This window comes from Rhipicephalus microplus, chromosome 1, assembly GCF_043290135.1.
Source record: "Rhipicephalus microplus isolate Deutch F79 chromosome 1, USDA_Rmic, whole genome shotgun sequence".
Lineage (NCBI taxonomy): Eukaryota > Metazoa > Arthropoda > Arachnida > Ixodida > Ixodidae > Rhipicephalus > Rhipicephalus microplus.
This window is the reverse complement of record NC_134700.1, coordinates 270,070,474-270,091,639: the sequence shown is the minus strand read 5'-3', so window position 1 is coordinate 270,091,639 and position 21,166 is coordinate 270,070,474. Positions and strand designations below refer to the sequence as shown.

The 21,166-nt window shown below is 46.5% G+C and overlaps 1 protein-coding gene across 1 annotated transcript; it reads right to left on the bottom strand.

Annotated features, from left to right (window-relative positions):
* Nucleotides 1-844: 844 nt before the first annotated feature.
* Nucleotides 845-20,555, bottom strand: LOC142767281 (uncharacterized). The gene is made up of 5 exons (XM_075868668.1): nucleotides 20,369-20,555; nucleotides 15,393-15,595; nucleotides 13,929-14,162; nucleotides 1,590-1,865; nucleotides 845-850 (listed from the first exon to the last, which is right to left on the bottom strand). The coding sequence occupies exons 1-5, from the start codon at nucleotides 20,553-20,555 to the stop codon at nucleotides 845-847; spliced, it is 906 nt and encodes a 301-aa protein (XP_075724783.1).
* Between the last annotated feature and the right edge of the window lie 611 nt (nucleotides 20,556-21,166).

Below are 21,166 nucleotides of genomic sequence, written 5' to 3'. Positions count from 1 at the left end.
CGAATGTTTGTTTTTTGTATTAACTTCTTTCTTGCGAGGGAGAAGACTGCGTTCAATACTTTTGCAGTCATATAAGTTGAAATTGCGGGGTCACTATAGAGAGCACCTAGTGGCTCCGTCTCACACTCGACGTTTCTGATCAAACATTTTAAGTTTGTGCATTTATGCATGTGCTCAAAATAAAAACCGTTATATAAGAAAAGACCGAAAACGCATGTTTATTATTTAGCTAAATGTAGCCCAGAGAATATATAACCTGTTTTGGAATCCCAACTCGGAAAAAAGAAAACGAAAAACGTGTTGCTGCTGCTTTTACTTTCTTCATCCACTTTTGGTGGTGAAAAATTAATTTTTAAGTGTGTCACTTCTAGTTGGGCATTGCAGCAATGTGAAAAACCCAAAATAAATATTCTTCACTTGAAAAAAAAAATGACATGGTGTACTCACTTATCAATGTAGTTCGGCATGTCCTAATTCCATAGCATGTTGGAGTCGAGCATGCTCCAAGATTGTAATGAGTTGTAGCAGTTTCCGAAGTCTGGTGGACTGCATGAATTCGCAGCCTGCAATCAAAAAGTTTCATGCTTTTGAACAAGCATATCTGCGACGATAGACTATATCTACACCAAACCTCTACTATTTGGGGGGCACTGCTTTAAAACAGTCAAGCTTGAGCTGATACACACTGATGATGATGTATACAGAGAAGGAATTTGCACCAATGATGATGATACGTCTACCGCCTTAAGATTAAAAGCATGCCTGCAAGTGTGCTTTCAAAAAAGATTACCGACTCTGCAGTTAATGTAAAGTAATCATTATTTTTAAACACGTTTGTAAGTTGCTAGAGCTAAAACATAAGTGAAAAAAAGGCATTTTAACTTCAGAATCAAATCATCTACAGAAAACATTCGCAGAATATGTGTGTGCGCTTGTCGGGAAACCATTGGGCCGAAATTCCATGAATGACACATCGTATATGACTATGCACTTGATAATAGTTTATTTGGCCATTGATATTTTTGCGATCGGTTTTTATGCAGCCTTGTAACGCACCATTTTACATTACTACAGGCATGGGTTCAGCATGCACCACACTTCTGTCGAGACAATGGAATTCCAATAGCGGTGACAGATGCCAAGTGATACATCGATTCGAATGAGAGTAAATTTCAATAGTCTCGGTGTAAAGTTGTGATATCAGCTGTGAACCCACTTACCCTGTTTTGTCATGTGGTCTCACACCACGTCTTGTCACACACCTTGTCCCACTTGTCTATTGTGTACGGTAAACTGATCTAACTTCATTTTTTTTGCGTTTTTGTCTGCAGAAGTAAAAATAATAGCATGTGACAAAAAAAACAACGAAATCCCGATAGACTATACAGGCAACACTTAGTGCTGACACTGTCTACTTGTTTTGTGATGTGACGAGGAGGAGATGGCATCAGTAAAAAAAAGAATACTTGTGAAGATGGCTTTTTCTTTTTGCTCCACTCTGGCTTCCTCGCCAGATTGACGCATGTGTGTTTTCTGCGACTACTTACTCCACTCTGTACGCAAAGGTTTGACATAAGCGACAAACTTACCTGCGCGATGGTCGGCACGGAGGTGGGTGGACCGAGGGGTGGCTGCCTGGCAAGCGCCGGCCCCAGGTGTCCCATCTGAGGCATGCTGGCGTGCGGAGCCCAGCGCGGGGGTCCACCGGGGTCCGAGGCCGAACCGAAGGTGAGCCCCGCCGTGGCATCGCCCACTGAGCCGAAGGGCGGCAGGCTGTGCGAAGGAAGTAGAGCCCCGGGGTTGCGAAACACGCTGCTCGTCTTCTTGCGCTTCTTCCACTTGGCACGGCGGTTTTGGAACCACACCTGCGTACGCAGAGAGAGAGAGAGAGAGAGGCCATTATAAAGGAGGCCGTTCAACATGCGCACACGGATCGCCTGATGTGCACTACACGTCATGACATACAGGGTGCCCAGTTAACTTGATTGATTGATTTGTGGGGTTTAACGTCCCAAAACCACCATTTGATCATGAGAGACGCCGTAGTGGAGGGCTCCGGAAATTTTGACCACCTGGGGTTCTTTAACGTGCACCCAAATCTGAGCACACGGGCCTACACCGCCTCCATCGGAAATGAAGCCGCCACAGCCGGGATTTGATCCCGCGACCTGCGGGTCAGCAGCCGAGTACCTTAACCACTAGACCACCGCGGCGGGGCGCCCAGTTAACTTCTGTCACGAGTTCAATAATGTGCCAAGACAAGACGACGTGACCTAATTCACTTTGTCGACTAGACTATCATGGAGTATGTAAATATTTTTTGTGCTTTGCTTAATTGCTGAACTTGAAATGTATGATTAACTGACCATTCAAGCAACGAGGCTGGGCGAGAAATTGAAGTTAAAATTTATAAGTTGCTTTGAAAAACACCCGAATATAGTCACTAACTTTTTCTCCATTGATAATTAGTGTTTTTCTGGTTACATGAAGATGCCCCCAAAATACAAAAAAAGAACACATACACAACACACACACGCACACACGCACACGCACGCACATCATGTGACATGCCCACTTGGGAGACGCGGTTGAACATGGAACCGACGGCGCTAAGCGCTTCGCCTGGTTATCTGCGTCATGAACCACCGTGAGGGAAGCACATGCATTTTACGTGGAACGTAAGGGAGCACCGAAATCACGGAGTGCAAGCAGGCATTTCACGTGGTGAATAACGAAACGCTAATTTATTTTCCGCATCCAAGCCACGCTTTCTGATGCACGCCATAGTTGACATTCCGGGTGTAATTTATAATTACCTGGGTCATTTAACATAATACTAAAATAAAATCGTGCCAGCATTCGTACCAACACGACCTCAAAACCACAGATTCTAAACTGCGACCTCGAGCTCACCATGAAACGACATAGGTACAGCAGCATTGGGCTATACTACGGTGTTTGATGCCACGTTTTTTTGTTAGTGCATATAATGCTAAGATTAGACGAGCGGCTATTCTCGCCCAAAATATTGCATTGTTTAAAACAAAATAAACCGTTATAACAAACCTAATCCACGGGCTGGTTCCACAACTAAAACTTGACCCTTTTAGCATCGCCTATTTTGTGGACCCAGAGATTTCAGCACACTGCAAGCAAGACATGCAGCTGACAAATCCCACATTAGTGTTACTGTTTTTTTTTGTGTGCGTGGAAGGTTACTTTATTTCCATGAAGAAGAAGATGAAAGCCTTGGCGCACGCATGTTGCCAATCTGGCCACCCTCTAGTTTCTTAGAATTTATTTCGTAGAGAGCACAGCACATAGGCGAGCATCTCCGCCAACAAAAAAGAAGTTAATAAAAAAAACTGTATGTAAACAAGTGTATCTTCCATGATACCAACGTTCGATCATGAGCGGACACACGCACTCCTGTACACTAAAATAGGCAACCGTGTGCGTGGACATCATAGATGCTGCCATCGCATTCGAAAGAATGTGTGAATGACCAAACCTCTAAAAGCAGATTAATTGAAAATACCGGAAGGAGTTTGGAACGTGAGAGTAATCAGGCAAGTTAACAAAATGAGTGCTGCCCCGCCGCGGTGGCCTAGTGGCTAAGGTACTCGGCTGCTGACCCGCAGGTCACGGGTTCAAATCCCGGCTGTGGCGTCTGCATTTCCGATAGAGGCGGAAATGTTGTAGGCCCGTGTGCTCAGATTTCGGTGCACGTTAAAGAACCCCAGGTGGTCGAAATTTCCGGGGCCCTCCACTACGGCGTCTCTCATAATCAAATAGTGGTTTTGGGACGTTAAACCCCACATATCAATCAATCAACAAAGTGAGTGCTAGCATCAAGTCCGTGTACCCTGAATAGGCACTTCTACTAACGCAAAAAGCCACGTGAACAAAAAAAAATGTCTGGTACGCAATCACACAGTGCAGAAGCTTGATATAAAAGACAGATGAATTAGTCTGGGATAGTCCTCAATCGTTCTGTTTCTATTACTTCATTATTTGTTTTTTGTCGAGAAGAGAGATGACATTGAACAAGAAAACGGTGTTATCGGCTAAAAGAATGGGCTGGTCGCGACGCCCAACGTGATAAGACTGCGGGCTTAAGCCTCCGCTCGACACGATACCGAAGTTCGAGCCAGAACAGATCAAGGGAGAACTCTTTTTGCGGCAAGTTCAGTGCCCTGTCGCCGTACTTAATGAGAAGGCTGTTGCCTGTCCGGCGCCTACAAATTCCTTCCGTTCCGCAATACGGGCCAGTGGCTTGCTCCCGTCTAAAGGCAGCGCCGCGGCGTATACACCCCAAATAAATGAAACTTTGCGACCGCGACAGAGACACACAAAGAAGCATGGCCGAGACAGCTCAGCGGGGAGTGAGTGGGCGGAAGAAGAAAAAAAAAAAACGTTGCCAGAGGATGAGAACGACATCGGGCCGGCGACACACTCTTTTTCTCTGCGCGACGGCAACCTAAACCCCTAGCACGATAGCCGAAGGAAACCCGCCCAATAAACAGTCTAAGCAATCCTCGGCAAGCCCTCCGCCGGACAGCGAGGAAAAGACAGTGGACACACGAAAACGCTGGCTCGAGTGAGAGGGTGAAAACGGCGAAACTGGAGCGCCGCGGGATATATACGATCGAGCACGATGCCCGACCAGAGGAGAGTGGCATTGGTGCGAAAGCACCGGTCTGAGGAGAAATCGAAGGAAGGAACCGATAACCGCGGCTGCAAATACCCGAGGTAAGAGAGAAAAGGGCAACGATGGAGAGGAAGCAACAGTGACCAACACGACGAAGGCAAGGGAAGAACGCTCCACGCAGCGTTCTCAAGAGACGCCAGCAAACGAACACCGGCTAGCGTTCTTGACGGTGGCGAGAAAGAACCACACACCGCTATCTCGGCCACCGCAACTCTCACCAACGGTGGCACTCGGTAAGAAGATACGACTGCTTTCTTTTTTTTTACTCCCCTCTCTCTTTTTCGCACTGCCTCCCTTTCTACCTTTGGCTCCACATTTTTTTCTTGGCTCTCTAACGCCCTCTGATTCTAGCAGCTCCTGGCGACCGCAAAGCAGCAGACCGGGCAGAAGCCAAAGTCGTATCCAGAGCCGCGGCGGCCACCTAGTATAAATTACCAAAAAGGGCAGGCCGGAATGACGGTGACAACCGTCAGCAGGAAAGCGGAGGAGGCAGACGGCGGGGGAGAAACCTGCCACCACCACCCACGGCCTTTCGCCCAGACTTGTCTCCCCTGCCCGCGCTCCTCCAAGTATGCCCGGGAGAACCGTTAGGGGGCGCATCGCGGCCAAGTCTCTCTCCCGACCGAGCCGAGTCGAATCCCGAGTCCGAAGCATGCCGCGCCCTCTGGGGACGCGGCGCGGGAGCGTGGGTCGGGCCCGCGACAGGGAACCTGCATTTGATATTAATGTGGTTTTGCTGTTCCATTAAAAAGTAATCTCTGCTCCTCTCGCTCTTACTGCCACACTGCACCCCCCCCCCTTTTTTTGTCTTTCATCGCTGAAGGCAGGCGGCTCCGAGGAGTGGGCGCTGCCAACCAACGCCACGAAGCTCCTCTTCTGCAGCACTTTGCTCGCCTCCGATGCGTGTGTCTGTACGTGTGTGACTCAAGCTGAGGGCATCACCTGATGAGCGGTCTTCTGCACACTTATTGTTTCTGTCTTTTGGCGGTGATGGGAGATCGATATGCACCTGGAATGAAGTTATCAGTAACACGTAAGCATCGACGTGTCGTTGCAGAAGCAATCACATTCCGAAGAATGCCAAGCAGCGTAATGGATACGAACTTACGTGATCGTAAAGGCCTATACCTGTCACTGTTATTACTCGGAGCTGACTGCGCATTCGAAAAGGTGCATACCTGTCGGTCACGCACACACTGCAGTATAAAAGGTACGTGCTCCAGGAGTAGCATCACAATAAAAAGTTTGAAATTGTCAGCATTGTCTTCTTTTTTTTTGTTTCAGCCATCACACCGAAAGCTTCAAAGTTAGGACATCATGAGATACGCCTCTACATGCACGGAAAGCACTAACCAAAGGTGACCGGCAACGTTGTGATGCCTGATAATGGACACTTCTGTTACTTAAATGGAAGCGTTCAGGAATCTAGTTAACTAAAGAGGTGTATGAACAAAACTTAGGTGGTCTTAATTAGGCGTAAATCGAAATGGTTGTGCCTGACTGACATATATACGAGAGAATTGCGTTATATTTGTGAATGTCTCTCGAGGCTTCATGTTTCACCGATTTAAATGAAATATCCTTCTAGAATGATATCAGAATATCGGGGCATGATCTTATCCGTTTTTACGCTTATGTTGTGTATACATTTCGGTGACTAACTTGAGGGGTCCTAGATTACAGTAATGATGTTATCAAAATAAATACTTGGTAGTCTTGCGAGCATTTAATAACGTCTAGTTTTGGCCCGTTCTAGCGCGACAACACTATTGAAAAGAAAGCAAAAGACCTAGGCATGTTCATAATCAATCTACTCTTTTTACTAGAATTAACCAGTAAGGCCTTAGGCTGCCAATTCCCGCTAATTTTGTCGTACCCCGCACGGATTCCCACTCGCAACGGAATCACACGCGATACAGCGACACATATTAATTGACTGGGAGTTCTCACCAGAAACGCCACACTCTGTCAACTGAAGCGGAGTTCTCAAAAGATTGGATGCGTCGGCGTTTAAATATGCATTCGGCACGCACTCCCGCCGCATTTTTCTAGCCAAAAAAAGGTGGCGAAAACAGCAGCAGATAGAAACGAAAGAGGCGGCATAACACGTTCGTCGACGCAATTTCTCCGATCTGGGCTTTTCGCGCTCTCGGTGCATCTAGGCGAAACGGCGTTGGGAATAAAAACCGGGCCGGCGGCCTACACACAAAGTGAACAGCGCGCCGATGTGGTTGAGGGTTGTGTGTGTGTGGTCGTCGACGCACGAGCGCGACTTCCTTTTCTCCGGCCCATTTCGGCGCCCTTCAACGGGCTGCACTTGAAAACACCTCCGGGTGATATGAGGCGCGCGCGCGTTTTCGTTCGGCTCCAGCGCGCGTTTAATGGAGCACGTCGCCCATCCCACTCGAGCTTCCCCTACGCGAAGCAACTCGCTGCTTCCCCGCACAACCTCGACTCGCTCACTCTCTCCCTACGCAACCCTTTCGCTTTGGTCGCATTTGAGAATTCTTCAGATCACTGTGCATTTCGTACATGCGGTAGAAAGAAAGAAAGAAAGAAAGAAAGAAAGAAAGAAAGAAAGAAAGAAAGAAAGAAAGAAAGAAAGAAAGAAAGAAAGAAAGAAAGAAAGAAAGAAAGAAAGAAATAGTTGGGAAATGGATAGTACATTGTTGCAGCATCTAAAGCACAGCACATCAGAAGGACCTGGTGAAAACGGATGAATACGACCCGTTCACCCCCATTAGTGTTTCTGTGCGATTCGCTAGATGGTAGAATGAAAAACTAGCGTGTCCAAAGTTATTAAGGTAGCACACGTGTTTCTTCCTCCCACCCCTCTACCAATACACAAAAAAATAGTCAAAGTCTTGGTAAGAGCAGAAGGACTCCAGCAAGAGCATCCTGTATAGCCAGTGCTGATGTTATACTGGTAAAGCTGACTAGCTAAGTATACTTACAAGCAAGAAAATAGAAAGACTCGGCGTCTTTTTCTTAATGAATCTGTTTCAGATTATGAAGCTAGTCAGCGTTTTGACCGTAATTATTTGCACCTTACAATATTTCACATATTCTCGTGGTACACCATTGATTGATTTGTGGGGTTTAACGTCCCAAAACCACCATATGATTATGAGAGACGCCGTAGTGGAGGGCTCCGGAAATTTCGACCACCTGGGGATCTTTAACGTGCACCCAAATCTGAGTACACGGGCCTACAACATTTCCGCCTCCATCGGAAATGCAGCCGCCACAGCCGGGATTTGAACCCGCGACCAGCGGGTCAGCAGTCGTGGTACACCAAGAGTCCGCATACTCACAAAAATTTTTACGTCAGAATAATGAGTTGATCGGAAATAAACAGTGTGTCCTAGTGCCGACCATTAATTTAAGGAGCAGTAGGAGACATCTTATGACTCGACTAGATGCGTTGCTTGTCTCCGCACGAGTATGCGACCACTGCTTAGACTTCATCTTGAGACAAAGAGTTTCTTGGTGTAACGTGAGTACCCACGCTACGTTGGACCATGAGCTACCCTACATAGTCGAGGTGTAGTATATTCATTTCATTATCAGCCTGACTACGTCCACTGCAGGACAAAGGCCTCTCCCATGTTCCGCCAGTTAACCCGGTCCTGTGCTTGCTGCTGCCAATTTATACCCGCAAACTTCTTAATCTCATCTGCCCACCTAACCTTCTGTCTCCCCCTAACCCGCTTCCCTTCTCTGGGAATCCAGTCAGTTACCCTTAATGACCAGCGGTTATCCTGTCTACGCGCTACATGCCCTGCCCATGTCCATTTCTTCTTCTTGATTTCAGCTATGATATCCTTAACCCCCGTTTGTTCCCTAATCCACTCTGCTCTCTTCTTGTCTCTTAAGGTTACACCTACCATTTTTCTTTCCATTGCTCGCTGCGTCGTCCTCAATTTAAGCTGAACCCTCTTTGTAAGTCTCCAGGTTTCTGCTCCGTAGCTAAGTACCGGCAAGATACAGCTGTTATATACCTTCCTCTTGAGGGATAGTGGCAATCTACCTGTCATAATTTGAGAGTGCTTGCCGAATGTGCTCCACCCCATTCTTATTCTTCTAGTTACTTCAATCTCGTGGTTCGGCTCTGCGGTTATTACCTGCCCTAAGTAGACATAGTCTTTTACAACTTCAAGTGCACTATTACCTATCTCGAAGCGCTGCTCCTTGCCGAGGTTGTTGTACATTACTTTCGTTTTCTGCAGATTAATTTTAAGACCCACCTTTTTGCTCTCCTTGTCTAACTCCGTAATCATGAGTTGCAATTCGTCCCCCGAGTTACTCAGCAATGCAATGTCATCGGCGAAGCGCAGGTTACTAAGGTATTCTCCATTGACTCTTATCCCTAACTGTTCCCAATCTAGGCTTCTGAAAACCTCCTGTAAGCACGCGATAAATAGCATTGGGGAAATTGTGTCCCCCTGTCTTACACCCTTCTTGATTGGTATTCTGTTGCTTTCTTTACGAAGCACTATGGTAGCAGTTGATCCCCTGTAGATTTCTTCCAGAATGTTTATATATACTTCATCTACGCCCTGATTCCGCAGTGTTTGCATGACGGCTGATATTTCTACTGAATCAAACGCCTTCTCGTAATCTATGAAGTATATACGTATCCGTAGTAAGCTGATAATATGTTCAGCTACATAATTCATGCCGAGGCTTCAATCAACCTCGTAAGACCTAGCTCAAAGACCCCCCTCCCCCCAAAAAACACACATACACACACAAAAAAAAACTATGGGCCATCTTCCCGAAGGATGGGAGGCGAAGCAGCAGCGGTGCGCACGGCGTTGACCTGGTTGAAACGGGCGTCGACGTGGGTGCTCGAAGAACGGTTTGAAGCGAAACTCGATGTAGCGCTTACTCGAGTAAATGTTTGTTTGAAACGCGACGACACGGGAGGTGAGACACGTTGAAGCCACTTGCGCTCGGCTTCCTTGGCTCGCGTCTCGTCGGTGTTATCCGCACGCCGTCTGTATTCTCGAACGCGATCGGTGTTCTTCCCTAGCACCTCGTCGGTGTCGCTGGTCCTCCACTGCCAGCGCTTGCGTACGGCTTCCCTGGCTTGCAACGTCTGTGTTGACGTCGCCATTCGCGAACGTGATCGGCTTTGCTAACCCTCACAACACCGGCGACAGCCAGGAAAGGTACGCGCACACTAGCGGGAAGCATGCAGCGACGGCTTCCCGCCAGTCGGCACGATCGCGTGGCAAGCAGCGGCGCACTGTCCACATTGTCTGCGCCGCGAGATTCTCGAGGCGCGCGCAGCGCGTGCATCAGCCGGCTCGTGGCTGCTTGTCACCGACAGATGGAGAGAAGTGGCCCGGGTGAGATGATGCCTACGTGAAGAGTGGGCTCGAGCAGTGCGAGTGGTGGAGAGGGTAAAGCGAGTGAGAGCTGACACGCGGCGAGTGCGCCACAGGCGAGGGAGAGTCGTCACTGCGTTCTGCTAGGAGGGCGTGCGCTACTTGGCACCGCTCCAACACCTGCGGCGAGGGAGAGTGGTGTGGACGGAGGGACAGTGTTACATATGCTAGTGAAAGAACTGCTTCGCATCTTAAAAAAAGTCAGCTGATCTACGAAGTGAATGCTGATGATGGAGCTAAGGTATAGGTTCTAAGGCCCATATTGAAATGATGATAGTTATAGCGCGAGAACAGAATGAACACAGAGAGACAAGAAGGACACGAAGGACACCTTGTCTCTGTGTGTTCGTTCTGTTCTCGAGCTATAACTATCATCTTGTCATACCAACTAGTCAAAGCTGCCACACTTCTAAGTCCCATATTGAAGTCACCGACTTGTGTAAAGGACAGACAGACGAACGAACGGACGGACGGACACAGATAGGCAGACACAGATAGACAGACATGTGCACGGATGGTCGGATGGACAGAGCACGGTTTATTTTAAAACCATATGCATGCTTTAAACGCTTATGTGTATGTAACATTCAGCTGTTTCGCTCCGACGGGAAGCTACAACAACTGTGCCAACGAACATCGTGCGAACATACGGATATTCGCTCCTAAAAAAATGCTGCATGCACAGCTACTCCCCGACTGCTTCGCATGAAGTCGATTCCCGCAGTGCGTGGGACCTGCTGTGTCAATTACACTGCGTTCTGACTCTGTTCTTGATTTTCCTGACCCGCAGGTCACGGGTTCGAATACCCGCTGCGGCGGCTGCATTTCCGATGGAGGCGGAAATGTTGTTGGCCCGTGTGCTCAGATTTGGGTGCACGTTAAAGAACCTAAGGCGGTCGAAATTTCCGGAGCCCTCCACTACGGCGTCTCTCATAATCATATGGTGGTTTTGGGACGTTAAAACCCCACATATCACATGCTCTTGATTTTGAAACGCAACAGCTCGGCTGCTCCCGCGTACTCGACACATGAAATTTTATTCGAAACTCTGGAATACAATCTTTATCTTGACACTTGGTTGCGTTGGTTGATTTCCTTTAACAAAGCAAAATACTGACTTTCTGGCCAACACCCAACCTTAAACTGAAGCGCCCTTAGCCCATGCAGTGCCAAGTTCTGTATTTACTTGGACTATGACTACCTGGAGAATCATTTCATCCGTTCGCGATTCCTGTGGTGTTTGTCCTTACGTTGTACTGGCTCATACGAGCACGCATGGTATATCTGCGACTATACAGTATACGGTCGCGAGAGTCCGCTAGCAGTCGCGTCTTATATTCTGAACACTTTTGCGGGTCTGGCATTTCTTTGAATAATATGACGCTGCTCACGACTGCATGGCAATGAAGCAACATGTTTCAAGAGGAGGGGAACCAGAGAGGAGAATCGGCGTAACTTATAGATGCCGGAGCTGCGACGGTCGCGTGGCGGACGCACACGAAGCCTGACAGCTTGGCGACAACTGTCAATCACGTGCAGCGGTCGATAAGAAGAGGAGGCCACGCCCCTGCTCCCCGATCGATAGAGGCCGCCCTTTCGCGCTCTACAGCGGAAGACCAGGCTGCGTAGGGCCCTGCAAGATCTGGGTTGTGCTTCGTTTACTTGCCCTCGCAAGGCACCTCAATTACACGCCGCTTGCCTCTGCGCTTCATTTGGAACGACTCGCGCGCGCGCGTAAACCGAGAGTATAGTATTCGCTGCATCGACTTGCACCTTCGCGTGTGAGGATGCCGAATGTTCTTTCCACTTAACGCATCATTCACACCACGGTGGCGACTCTCGGCGGAGCCACTTTGCATTCTGAAAATGGTTCGCTGCATTGATATCAGAAAGTGACCGGCACTCGCCAATGGTCGCCTAAGGTATGAAAATACTAACGTGGTTGCTTGGGCGAGTTGGTACGACATAATTCACATAAAAACAGCGCCAATAACGAGGGACAAGAGAAAGAAGTTCATGGTGCGTTGTGGAGATGACTACGTGGTTGTTAGGTGGGATCTGTTTTGTTTGTTTTGTATTTTTATCTTTTTTTTTTTGTCAGATGCTACCCAAGTATATATCGTGCGGTTCTAGCAAATAAATTCTTGTTGTAAGTCAGTGCCGCTGTCTGTCTCCTTCTTTCTCTTGTCCCTCGTTATTGGCGCTGTTTTTATGTGAAGTATGAAAATGACTGTATGTGCTCCTCGAGTTAAAGACACAGCGCCCAAACGCACAAGAGACTTCACGAAGTGAAAGACACGACTGACATATTTGTCCGGTGTCCTGTGCGTTTGTGCCGTGTCTTTAAACCTCTGGATTATGTATCAAACAGGCACATATACAGCTTATGTGCTTGATGCTAAAAGTTGCAGTCGTGCAAGTGCAAAGTCACACAGCGAGCGACTAAATCAAAATAGCTGCTGATGTCGCAGACGACCCGCGACCCGCTGGTTTGCGACATCAGCGCGATAAAGCATCTGCGACTATAGAACGATCATTGATTTCATTGCTCAGCATTAATTATGCTCACCTCCGCTTGCATAGTACGCGATATGTAACGTAAAGTAAAAAAAAACACCGGAACTTTCCATGTTTCATGTCGCAAAGCACGCTGGGTCTGAAAATGAAAGATTGGTTTTGTTTACTAACGCTTCTGACAATCACACGTAAGCAACTAAACTGAAGACGTATACGTACACAAACACACGAACTACAAAATCATGTGCGCAATATCAAATGTGCGCAAAGTATATGTGCGAGAAATATATCTGAAATACTTTTCGCGGGTGACATATGGTACTTTTCCACATTAAGACCCAAATTGCTGAGAGGCATTTTTTTAAATTGTGTAGTTATTTGTGCCAGCCATTGGTTCTAATCATCCGCGAACAGAAAACCTGTCGTCATAATTAACCGAAACACGATATGTTCATCCTATTTTCTGTTTTCATCATCTTTTTCATCTCCGGATTCGCTACCAGGACACGAGCACTGATCAGAATAACGGGTGAGTAAGCGAGTACCGCGAAAGAGAGAAAGAGAAAAATAAAATCATAGTGAAAATATTTTTCGCAAGGTGGGATTCAAACCCATGCACCAACAATTTTAAGGCGAGCATTCTAAGGTCTCGGCTAAGCTTAAATACAACGCAGTGTTTAGGCTGAAGATAATTAAATTGAGGCTGCTTTTCACCGATAAATTGACAATGTATTTGTCGTGAATGGTAGTGCATGAGCAGGCTTTAATCACTGGACTAAACAAATAAATAATTATAGTTCAAAGAATGTGTTGCAGCATCGCTACACGCAGAAAGATAAAGATGATATATATATATATATATATATATATATATATATATATATATATATATATATATATATATATATATATATATATATATATATATATATATATATATATATATATAAAGAGATTAAAACAAGTAATGCTCCTTTGTGCAATCCAGTGAAGTGATTATCTCTCTCATTCCTATGCACAGGAAAACTAGCAGATTTTGGAGCGTCAGTTCGCAGTCAGCATACATCGAAGATTCTTGACCTGTTTCGTTTGCAGTCGGGGTATGCAAGCATACCCCTCATCTCAAATACGACAATATCTCGGTGATTATTATTATTATTATTATTATTATTATTATTATTATTATTATTATTATTATTATTATTATTATTATTATTGCACCAGTGTATTGTTCGGGGGCAGATTAACAAGAACGTACACGTGTAAACAGTTTCTTTGCGAACATTTGCGACAGCATATAGACTGACCTGAACGCGGGATTCGGTCAGTCCGATCCTCATGGCCAGTTCCTCGCGCATGAATATGTCCGGGTAGTGGGTCTTGGAGAAGGAGCGCTCCAGTTCCTGCAGCTGCGCCGGCGTGAAGCGGGTCCGGTGGCGCTTCTGCTTGGCGGGCTTGTCGCCTCCGTGCTGCGACCCACCGTGCGGAGGGTGCTGCTGCTGAGGCGGCGGTTGCTGGCCGGCCAGGGGTCCCGACGAACTCTGCCGAGGCAATGTGGTTGATCGGGCGAGTTGGGGATACACGACTGTTTTCATTTAGAGCGCACTATACTTAGACGCGGACAGAAAGACAGGGACAAGCGCTTGTCCTTGTCTTTCTGCAGGTACACGTCTAAGCAGTGCGCTATCATTTCAAAACAGTCTGCGAAGGCGCCGCGCACAATGAAAATGTGTCGTCATTGTCTAAGCTACTAATACTGTAAAAGCGTATAGACTGTATTATTATTATTATTATTATTATTATTATTATTATTATTATTATTATTATTATTATTATTATTATTATTATTATTATTGACACAGTCAGTCCTGCAGGAACTATAACAAAAATGGGTACTGAGACAAAATGGACTGCTGAGACAAATAAAAGTAAACAAGGAGGTAAATAATAAATTAATTATTACTATACTGCGTTCAAATCGCACGCGTCCCCAATTAAAAAAAAGAGGGGGCAGGAATAAACACATAGCCGTGTAAAGCTTAAGGAACAACGAAGCTGGTAGTTCTCGGCTAAATTTGGCATTCTTGACAAATGGTACAGGTCTTTCCTTGCCATATACAAAGTAGAGTCGAACCACTGTGGTCTTGCATACCATGCAAGAATTCCGAAACTCCAGTGCCAGAACTAATGTGCAGAGCTCTCTGATGCACACCGACAGAAGTGCATCAACATAGCGCAAGAGTTTCTCGGTGTACCACGCAAGTGAAAAGCAGACACTTTGATGGGCCAAAACAAACACGCAATCAAGGCATAGGTATGTTGATAATCTGTTTTTTTTTAATTTCTTGTGTACCGCTGACCTCCGAACTAGTACTTTTCCTAGACTCTTGGCGGACCTTTGAAGTTTTGACTGAGGTTTACATTCTCTTTCCGAGACTAGAAATGAACTTTCCTGCTCAGCAGCTCGACGTTTTGGTATTCCTTACAGTTTGTTGGGTCTGTACGATGTTCTGCTGTCGGGCTTGCTGCTCAAAATATGGCAGATGGCTCCTTGGGAACTTATGCCTTGATTGCTTGTTTGTTTTGATCCATTAAAATGTGGGCCTTTCGTCCCTCGTGCTCGGCTTATCTTCGCTGGTGAGCGAGATTGATAAATTTGTGATAAGCAATGACGCGCTATAAGCAGCGGCGCGAAGAGTCTTCTGCGGATATTCGGCGTTTTACCTCGAGCTTCAAGAGCTCCGCTCTTAAAATACCACGCTTCCGCTTACCGAGTGCTGCTGCGGTTGCTGGTGGTGGTGTGGCTGCGGCTGCAGTTGTCCCGGCAGTCCTATGGAGTGCGCGTTCGCTTGTACGGGAGCCACGGCCGATCCCAGGGGTCTAGAGGCGGCCTCCAGAACCTGCAGGGTGGTGTGGCCCTGCGAAGGTGGCTCCACCGAGGGCCTCAGGGGCTCCAGATCGGCTGCCTTGACGGCTGCGCCACCCGAGCAATGTCCGCGTGAACACACACACACACACACACACACACACACACACACACACACACACACACACACACACACACACACACACACCGCACACACACACACACACACACACACACACGCGCACGCACACGCGCGCACGCACACACACGCACACACACGCGCGCGCGAAAAAAAAGTAAAAAAAACGCCAGGCCTGCGCGGAAGACGCAGCACAATCATAGCGAAAGCTAGAAGAGCGGCTTTGCAGAGCCTTTTCTGAACACTCATTATTTCTAGACACTGTACACTCATTGGATAACTGCTGCAAGCACACTTGCTTGATACCCACTGGGCATTAATAATAAGACAATTGTGTGTAGTAAACTGGCATTCGTTATGCTATTTATCGTCATTCTTCTGAGGAGCATTGTATTCGCTAAACACAAGCAAGGCATTTTGTGCCAATTGTTCATGCAGTGGCTGATGATGAGAAATTGTGCCTGAAGTGGGTACGCGCCACAGTTAGTATAGGTGAGCAAGAACAAGGTTTTGTAATGGGTTGGAGGATTGGACGACCCACTCGTTACGCTATTCGCATTGTGTGACGCCTCGTTGTTCTTTCGCTGTTTTAAAACGCTTTATAAATCGTATTAACGCTATTGCTTTCCCGACGTCAAGCCTGCCTAAGCCAAGTTTGCCTACAAGTCCCAAGCATAAGCGCGGCTCAGTGGCAGAATACTGGTGATGATGATAATAATTCCTGGAAGAATGGCACTACCCAACACGGGGGATCGGCCACGAGGCGTGCAGCAGTAGAGCTTGTGAAACATAATAAAGCAAAATAAAAATTAATAACAAGGAAAAAAATAGGAAAAAGAAAAGAGCGAGTATATGCGAAAAAGATAATCTAAACAAGGACAAAAATATTCGCTATAGTTTTGGTGTCCTTCAATGCAATGCTACCTAAAGATATGAACTAATTAATTGATATAATTAGGGTGAAAGGATAGATGAAACATTGTTTTAGATGTCCCGATAGATTTAACATGGCATCGTCCTTGAATTTTTTAAATAATTAAATATAGCCTCGTGAATTGCTCTGTCACAGTGCCCAACTGCTGACGACCCCAGGGAGAGCAATGTCGATGTCGACGGTTCAAGGTCCCCCCCCCCTTTTTTTTGTAAAGGTAGTTTTATAAATCTTTGCCTTAGGTCCTGATATCTTTGACACTCCATGAAGGAGTGCTCGATGGTTTTTGCTTCATTACAGAAGATACATTGGGGGTGAGAGGGGGGAATGTAACAAATCCAGGCCTGTGATTGATGCGAGTTTTTTTTTTTCTAATTTCGTGCATCATGGTTGCGGACACCGGTGGCGGCGGACAACTACGGCAGCACGAGACCTGAGTTTTGATTGCATAACAGCTTTCGCTGTAAAAACGCGTCCCCCCCCCCTACATTTGAGCAAGCTTTGTCTACCATTCTATTTGCTGGTGGTAACGTCCAATGTGATTACAGGCTAACTCCCAAGCGCCCTCATTCCCCCCCGCCTCCTTCCCAACGGTGAAAGATAGTCGGACAAGATTTAGAGCGGGCCCTTGCTCGGGCCAACATTCAAGATGGCACCGTAAAAGCCAATAAGAATAAAGAATGCACACCTGTGCTTCAATAAAAATGTTTTATGGCACGCACATTAATATACTGTTTTTACTGAACCGGCGAGAGTCCTCGTGTAAAATTTTATGCGTTATGACAACGGGAATATACATTGTTCAAATGTGTCGACAATTTGTGACAATTCAAAATAATACCCCCAAGACACCCAACTGTAAGAACTCCAAGAAACTGTCCACATAGCTAAAGGCACTCAGAGCTTGGGTTCCTGCTCCCAGCTGCTGCAGGATTCTGCACAGAAGGACGGGTGAAAAAAAAAAATGAAGGGCAACGGCGGTGGGGGGGGGGGGGTGGCATGATCGAACATCGGACTTGCTCAGACTTTTACGGTATGCACAGAACACTCTTCTTCACAGATCAAGTATGCCTTGGGTTCCTGCACTAAATCTTCAGAGAAGATGACCAAGTTGCGCTTTACATTCAACCGTGTGCCGAAGCATCTGTTATTGCGCGTCGTTATGCGATCCTTATTCGAGTGGTGAAATCCAAAAGTACGTAGCTCTGCAAATTGACATTAACTTTTCAATAAATTTTGTTATTATAAAGGGACGGCAAATAATCGAAAAATGATGACACTGCTTTTTGAGACTTTAGGGTGCACTATGAGGTATGCCTTATTAGGTGGCCATATTTGCAAAATTAAGTGCACACATTATGTATAGTGCCTGACGTACTGAATTTTACGTATGAGGATGTTATAATATATATGTATGTACCCTTAGTGTACTCAAAACATTAGTTTTAGTGATCCTTGACTGAATAAGCGACGAAGCAGGAGAAGAGGAAAAAAAAAAGATAGAAAACCCCAACGGGTGTGGCCTACAATAGGACAATCAAAATCAAAACACTAAGCGTCCATGACACGTGCTGGGATTTTATATCTGTGTTTCTCGCCATAAGGACTTTATACAGTGCAGGATAAATTAAAAAACGCTTCAAATGTAAAACACTTGTACGCTTTATAAAGACCAAGGCCACACCAAAACCACTAGCGATTTTCCATGAAGTGTGAATTAGTTTTCCAAAAGTATTCTCATCTACTTAAGCACACCTGCTTTTTGCGAGCCCCTCGATGAAACACACATAAACGTGTCCCACGTGACCAGCTGGAAGCGTTCGTTCCTTGGCAATTGACACTAACCGTCTCACATTCCAAGGCGCTCAACGAAAACCCCGCTGCCACTCTCGCAAGCCCTGAAACAGTATTATGCCTGATACGAGGCCGGGCGTCTTCCGACGCGGGACATAATGAGCTTTGCTGAGCACTTCCTTTTCTTGCTGGCTCGATTTTTTTTCTTCTTCCCGAAGCTCGGAGGAAAGCGAGCCGAGAGAGGGGAAGGGGCCTTCCAGCGACCAATCGTGCCCGGAGAGGGAACCGTTGCCAGGGCAACGTTGGCTCTGTTGCCTTGACAACGATTTCGAAGAGGGAGAGAGGTCGGGAAAGGAAAACGGTGACGTCACAGATGAAGGCTCCACCCACTAAGCCGCCGTTGCAGAGGTAAACGGGAGCAGTGGTGTGCTCGTCACCAGGCGAAGGCGCCCGGACTCGGAAATGCACGCGACAGCGAAGAGTTACGCTATGAGCGACGAAACAGGGCGTTTGCGAGACGCGTCGCTTGGTGGTTTTCGCGCGATCGCTCGGTTTTTCAGAAAACTTCTTTGCCAAGTAGGTTAACGCAGATTGAGTTGTCCTGGTAAGGCCGCAGGAAATTACGAACGCATTGCTTATTGCATAAGGAAATGCGAAGAGCAGAGCTTTCCCCGAATAGTGAAAGACAAAGCTGTGTTTCTTATTAGTAAGTTTTTTTGTTGTACGCGTGGAATATATTGGTTTGAGAAAGCAGGCTTAGAAAACATTTCCTCAAAATTAATTAGGTCGATCATGTTAGGCAGACGCTGTGTCTACTCAGCAACACGGCAAGTCAGCAATGTTCCTTCTATTTGAACGTTTACACGCCATCAACTATAATATACATGCATGTATACATGCATATATATAGCAAATGCATATATGCATATATAAATAGCAAATGAGCAACGCAGTTTTTATAAATTAATATCCAACTCAAATAATTTCGTACAGTATTGAAAAATCTCTGAATATTCTACTTGGAAATTACTGCTAACAATGTATAGATGTAATATAGACGCTACTACTTTTTATGGCACATGAGCGTGTTGGAAAATTTGGCTTGTGACGTATTCTTTACGTTCAATTCGTACTAGCTAATTATTGCTATACGTAAACATCATGTCATGTTTGTCATGGATCCTCAACTAGCTTATACTCTCAGTCCAGTGTTGTCTGCATCCATAGGCACATTAGCTATGGATGTATATGCTCTGTTTATTCGTATTCCAAATTAAAGAAAAAATTACATCTTCCGCTAAAGGGAGCCATGTGTTGAAAGAAACCTGGGGAGCGATGGAAAGAAACCTGTGGAGAAGCAAATCACGCAGTGATGGACCGTTGGGCAATGATAGACAAAAGACTCCGTTTGCACACAGAGTCCGCTTTTAGTTAACGCGCGCGCTGAGAATATTTACTGTTCAACAGCGCACAAGAGCCCTCTAACCAGCACTACCATGGAGGTCAAGATCCAGCGCCTATATATACGGGGTGTCCAGTGAATGGTTGTACAGCGTAAGCAGTGGGTATTTTTTTAAATCAAGAAGCTTGCTAGCAGACGCTGCCTGCGTTGCGAGGCAAGAGAGGTAGCGTAGGAGAGGAAAAGGAGGGGGGTCGCGCATGCGCAATGGGGGTGTGAACGCCACTGGGAGGGACGCCAGAGGACAGAGAGAGGGAGCGAGCGTCACTTAGCAGACGCTGCCTGCGTCGGCGTTGCGAGTTGAGAGAGAAGGGCGAGCGTAGGTGATGAGAGAGGGGAAGGACATGCACAGTACGGGTGGTCACGCCGCACACCGGATTGAACTCGACCATAAGATACATCACATCTCAAAAGTATTCTTCTCAAATATAACGGCTCACTAACTAGTCCATCATTGCATATTATTTAAGTAAATTCATTTTTCTTAGGACATGTACACAAAACGGATCGTATCTGGACGACAGAAGAGTCTCGTGCAAGAGAGTTGTGCATGTCTACCTTCGTGTGGCTGCTGCTGCAAGCCGGCGTTGTAGGAGTACTTGAGCAGGTGCAAGCTGAGCTGCTCGAGGGCCCGTTGTCGGCCCCCGTGGAGGTCGGCCATGGGGCTGCGCATCTGCAGCGGCTCTGCTGCTGCTATGGCGGCCGGCTGCTGATGGTGATGATGCACGGCTCTCCTCACGTCCATCGGACGAACGCCGCTGTCGTGCGTAGGACATATGTATACGTCTCAGAGCAAGGGCGCAAGATTCGCATTCATGCACTGACATGGACAAGGTACTCGCATGCTTTAAATGGAGCAGGCGTTAAAAAAGATTGCTCCCGTGCTGCGTGCTTCGCTGCAAATGTCGTCGAAAGACGGTCTGGTCTTCGGCCGGTCGTCTTTTCATGCATAGCGTCGCATTTTTAGCGCAGCGTGAGAAACACTGTAGGGTTTCGAGAATTACGCATACCTATGTATATTTTAGTAAAGGAACACACCACCTAATACTTGCGTATTGATGTTGCGCCTCATATAGGCATAATATTTGCTTTTTGATCAACAATGTTTACAAGTATCAACACAGTCACTATAGTTCTAGATGTCTGGGTGTCAACAAGTGCTTAAACTTTGGCCGAGTGGCTGAAGTTCGGCCAAGTGGCCACATACACTTGCCGAGTAGCCACATAAACTTTGGCCGAGTGGTCACATACATACATACATACATACATACATACATACATACATACATACATACATAGATACATACATACATACATACATACATACATACATACATACATACATACATACATACA

Bases quoted from the DNA above. Each gene is read 5' to 3' on its own strand.
- LOC142767281 (XM_075868668.1), bottom strand. From the start codon at position 20,555: ATGGACGTGAGGAGAGCCGTGCATCATCACCATCAGCAGCCGGCCGCC. The intron at 15,596-20,368 runs GTAGACATGCAC...CGGGTGGCGCAG, and splicing joins GCAGCAGCAGCCACACGAAG to CCGTCAAGGCAGCCGATCTG. The intron at 14,163-15,392 runs GTAAGCGGAAGC...TTGCCTCGGCAG, and splicing joins AGCAACCGCAGCAGCACTCG to AGTTCGTCGGGACCCCTGGC.